Here is a 4,290-nt window from a genome sequence, read left to right as displayed (position 1 = left end):
ACGCGCAGCGGCAGGAAGCGGGGCGCCAGGCCCTCACAGGCTCAGACCCCAGGCCAGCGTTTAGTCTCCTGCCAGAGCCGCGTCACCCGGGGGCCCAGAGGGAGCTGGCCTGAAGACTGACCTCGTCTCCACCGACCGCAGGACGGCCCAGCCCCGCCAGGAGCTGCCATCTCCACACACCCGGAGGGTCCCGGACGCTGGGGTTGCCCACCTGCCCTGCCTAGCACAGAACCCAAGACCAGGGCACCCTCTGTGTCGCAGAGTTGCTCAGGGACTGGCTGAGGCCAGAAGGGCCCGCCCAGTGCCCTGATGTTCAGGGGCTCCCACCCGGCCCCCCGCGGCACAGGGTCCAGGGTGCTTACTGAGGAGTATGTGGACGAGGCGCTGGAGGCCAAGGAGAGCACAGAGCCGTGAACTGCAAGAGAGGCAGTGCCAAGGGTTAACAGAGGGCTCGGGGACACGGGGCGGCCAGCACAGGGCCCGGCGGCCTGGCCCAGCGAGGACTCCAGGCCTGCTCAGAACTGCTCTCCCCCTCCGGGGAGGCGGGTGGCCAGCACAGGGCCCGGCGGCCTGGCCCAGCGAGGACTCCAGGCACGCTCAGAACGGGGTGGCCAGCACAGGGCCCGGCGGCCTGGCCCAGCCAAGGACTCCAGGCCCGCTCAGAACTGCTCTCCCCCTCCGAGGGTGGGGGCAGGAGAGGACATGCCCCCGCGGGACTCAGAGTCGCTGCACCAAAGCTGCTCAGAATGAAACATAATCCTGCCCGCGCCTCCTTTTCTCAGTGGGAGCCTTGTGGATGAGAAACCCCCAAGTGCAAGACACTCATTGTGACCCCGCGATCAGCACGGCAGCCCTACTGAGAGAACTGAATCAAGGCAGCTGCGGGAGCCCCGGGACGAGCGTCCTGAGGTCCCCAGGTCTCCCCGCTGGAAAGCCCAACTCCAGATTTGACCACACACCACAGCGCGGCCCTGAAGCTGGTCTTCGGAATGCTCTGAAAAGAGGATGGAGAAGCCTGCTCTCTGAAGGGCTGGAGCACCAACCCCGCGTCCCCGCCAGCTCCGTGTGGGGTGGTCCTGTCCTCTGACAGGGTGGGGGTGGGGGGACAGCCACTGCCCTGCCCACCCCCAAAGGCCCTGGCCCCGAGACCCTTCAAGGCCTGGGAGGAAGTGCGGAGATGGCCCTGGGGGATGTTCTGTGAGGGGCGGTGGAGGCGGGCGGGCCAGGGGACCGGTGGAGCAGGGATGAGCGTGAACCGCGCGGGCGTGAGGTCTCACCGTCGTCCGCAGGGTCTCGGAAGGATCCTGACCGGATCATCCCCTTGGGTCTCTCGGCCAGGGACAGGGTGCTCCCCGTTTGGGAGCCGCTGTACAGCTCGAAGGCCGTCTCGTGGGTGGGGATGCTGTTGGAGCGGGTGATTCTCGGCGTGGTGGCGGCGGTGGGGCTCACTGGAAGGACAGAGTGGGGCAGGCGTGGGGAGAGGCGATGGGGGGGCGGGAGAAGAGGCAGGGCCGTCAGCCTCGGTCCCAGGGCGCGGGGGGCAGAGGTGGAGGGGAGGAGGTCAGGAGAGGAGGAAGGCGTGTGTGCTGGGCTGGGTGTGGGGAGCAAGGCCTGGGGGGGCCCTGCGTCTGAACCAAGGGTTCAGAGCGCGGCCTGTGTGAAAGCCCGCCTGCCCTGGAGACAGGGCTGGGGGTCAGGCTGGGGGCCTGGCAGCTCTTCCAAAGCCTTTACCTCGCTCGGATGTGCCGATGAAAATGGGGCCCCGTGCTTCCCTAACACACAAAGGGTGGCCTGAGAGTTCAGAGCAAGACCCAGATCTGAGCGACGAGGAGAGTCAGCGAGGGGAGTCCCCAGTGGACACGCCGCTCCGGGTGGACCTCTGGGACACGGCGGCGCCTGGCCTCAGCCTGGCCTGGGGGTCAGAGCCCCGAGCACTTCAGAGGGCTGTGCAGCCAGCCTCTCGGCCTGCCCGCCCGGGGGGCTCCACAAAGACCCGGGCGGAAGACCTCAGCTCCCTCGGGGCCCCTCAGCCGTGAGGTGACTGACGACCACAGCTTGGCCGGCCCCTCACCGGGCGGCCCCTCTCCTATGTGGTCCCCGCTCTCCCATCAAGAGCCCTGCGGGGACTGGTTGACCTCTCCTCAGCCGGCTTCCCTCCTGCGGCAAGACGATCCCACCCTGGTCTGCTCAGAGGCCCGGTCGCCTGCAGGTGCGTCCCAGGACCTCAGGCTGGGCCAGCTGCCTTCCTGCAGAGGCTGGCAGAGGAGGAAGCCGCAGGCCAGGCCGGGCGCCATCCCTGAGGGCCCCTGGCAGTCAGCTTCCAGGAGCCAGGGCCGTGAGCCCTGCCTGCGCCCCACCTGTCTCCAACCAGCCACCCCCTGTGCTTACAAGCTTTCCCTTGCCCTCAAAGGCCAGAAGCGTGTGGCCAGCACGGGCTCACTCGGCCCTGCTCCCGGGGCAAGCCCAGCCCCGGTGGGGGCAGACCCCCTGCGCCCAGACGGTGCCCCTCCAGCCCCCCAGCAGCCTGGCACCGAGGGTGGCACACGGCGTGGGGGGCAGCTGCCTTCGGGCTTGAAGCACCGGTTTCTGCTCTTGGCCGCGGTTCACGGCCTTTCCAACACTCAGACTGCTGATGCTGCACCAGCTACACCGTGTCCCGGGGCCGCCTCTCAGCTCTAGGTCACGGTGCGCTTGGCCTTCAGGCTCACACAGCGTGGGTGAATGCAGGCTCCGCGACCCAGTCCGCACAGGTGGACTCAGCGTGAGGCGGAAGCCGAGGCCCCCCGCCCTGCCCCCTGGGCGCACGGCGGTCCCCGTGGTGCTGACCAATGTTGGTGAGCTGGCCCTTGGCGCTCAGGGACATGGACAGCGCGGGTGGCGACGGCAGCTCCGACTGGTCATCCGACTCGGGCAGCCCCGCCGCGGCGTGGGAGCGCCGCCGCTCCTTGGCCTCTTCCTGGGATGGCAGCTGGTACCTGAGGGCGGCAGGAGACAGCATGGCTGGGCGTCAGCCACCGGGGCTGGGGGCGGGCGGCTGCAGGAGCAGCCAGGCCGCCCTCAGGGGCAGTGGGAGCAGCGTCTGCCCCCCAGCGAGAGGGGCTGGGGGCCGGGGTGTCCCTGCAGGGCTCCCCAAGGCAGGGCCGAGGCGACAGAGCAGGTGCCAGGGCGCCCTCCCTGAGGCTCGGGACACAGCCCGGGGCTCCAGGCACGGGCTGCAGGGCCTGCTGCTGGGGGCAGAGCGACCCAAGGCCTGGGCCAGCACAGGCCAGCATGAGGTCCCGCGTGGAGACTCTCCCCCTGTCACCAGAGCAGTGCCAGGCTCCCAGTGGCGCTCGGGCAGGGTGAGCCTGGGAGTGGGCCCCAGAGGAGGCGGGGGGTGGCACGCACGGCCGGGGCTGGCGCAAGCACGGTGGCTCACTCAGGCCAGGAGCCCCACGAGCAGGAAAGAAAACACACATGAGGTAAGTTACCTGAGCCCCTTCTTGGGGAGAGTGTTCCGATCCCGCTGATTACTGTGGGGGAAGAAAGAAAGCTCGTGGGTTCAGAGTTCAGGACCAGAGGCTTGACAGACACAAGACAGGGCCCCGGGCATCGCTGTGAGCCCCTTGGTTCCACAAGCACAGGGCAGGATGGCCCTGGCACCCCTCACGGTCTGAGAGAGAGTTCCGAGATGCTCCATGTTTTTCCCCGATGAGCTTTGTTTTTTGACCAGGGATTGAACCCACGCTCTTGGCAGTGAAAGCGTGGAGTGTAACCACTGGACCAGCAGGGAACTCTCTCTGACTTGCTTTTCAGAGATCACATTAGGGGGACATCCCTGGCAGTCCGGGGGTCTCTCTACACTCCCAGTGTGGGGAGCTCAGGTTCAGTTCCTGACCAGGGGGCAAAGGTCCTGCCCGCTGCAGAGCATGGCCAACGTAAGTAAATAAATACAGATAACTGTTCTCATAAGATGATACAATGGGACATGGAAAGCAGCATCTGACATTACAGGAGTGACTTAGGGCCAGGAAGGAGAAGCTTCAGTCGACAGGTGAAACCCGCCAGAAGGTCCTGGAGAAGTCCGCCAGCATCTAAGGCCTGGCTTCCCATACAGGAGGTGAGAATCGGGATCAAAAGACAGAAATGAAAACCTGTTCATCCACAGTGCGAGGGGCAGACAGTCTTAACCACACAGACGCTGAAGCTCACAGAGTGGGAAGCTGACTTGGCTGCCTACCTGTCCAGCTGCCCAGCTCTGGGGCTTCCGCTCCAGGCCAGCTCCTCAGCGTCCTCTGCGGCGGGGGCGGT

The 4,290-nt window shown here is 66.8% G+C and overlaps 1 protein-coding gene across 1 annotated transcript in view; it reads right to left on the bottom strand.

Annotated features, from left to right (window-relative positions):
* The window catches only part of NAV1 (neuron navigator 1), a 146,234-nt gene that overhangs the window by 23,084 nt on the left and 118,860 nt on the right, over positions 1-4,290 (bottom strand). The window contains exons 10-14 of the mRNA XM_010831110.1: positions 4,220-4,290; positions 3,471-3,512; positions 2,827-2,975; positions 1,278-1,448; positions 363-415 (exon numbers count right to left, since the gene is read on the bottom strand). The exon at positions 4,220-4,290 is cut by the window's right edge and continues 19 nt beyond it. Coding sequence (XP_010829412.1) covers positions 363-415; positions 1,278-1,448; positions 2,827-2,975; positions 3,471-3,512; positions 4,220-4,290 — 486 coding nt within the window. The remainder of the gene's footprint in view (positions 1-362; positions 416-1,277; positions 1,449-2,826; positions 2,976-3,470; positions 3,513-4,219) is intronic.

Source organism: Bison bison, unplaced genomic scaffold (genome assembly GCF_000754665.1).
Source record: "Bison bison bison isolate TAMUID 2011002044 unplaced genomic scaffold, Bison_UMD1.0 scf7180017864524, whole genome shotgun sequence".
NCBI lineage: Eukaryota > Metazoa > Chordata > Mammalia > Artiodactyla > Bovidae > Bison > Bison bison.
This window is presented reverse-complemented; position numbering and strand designations above follow the sequence as displayed.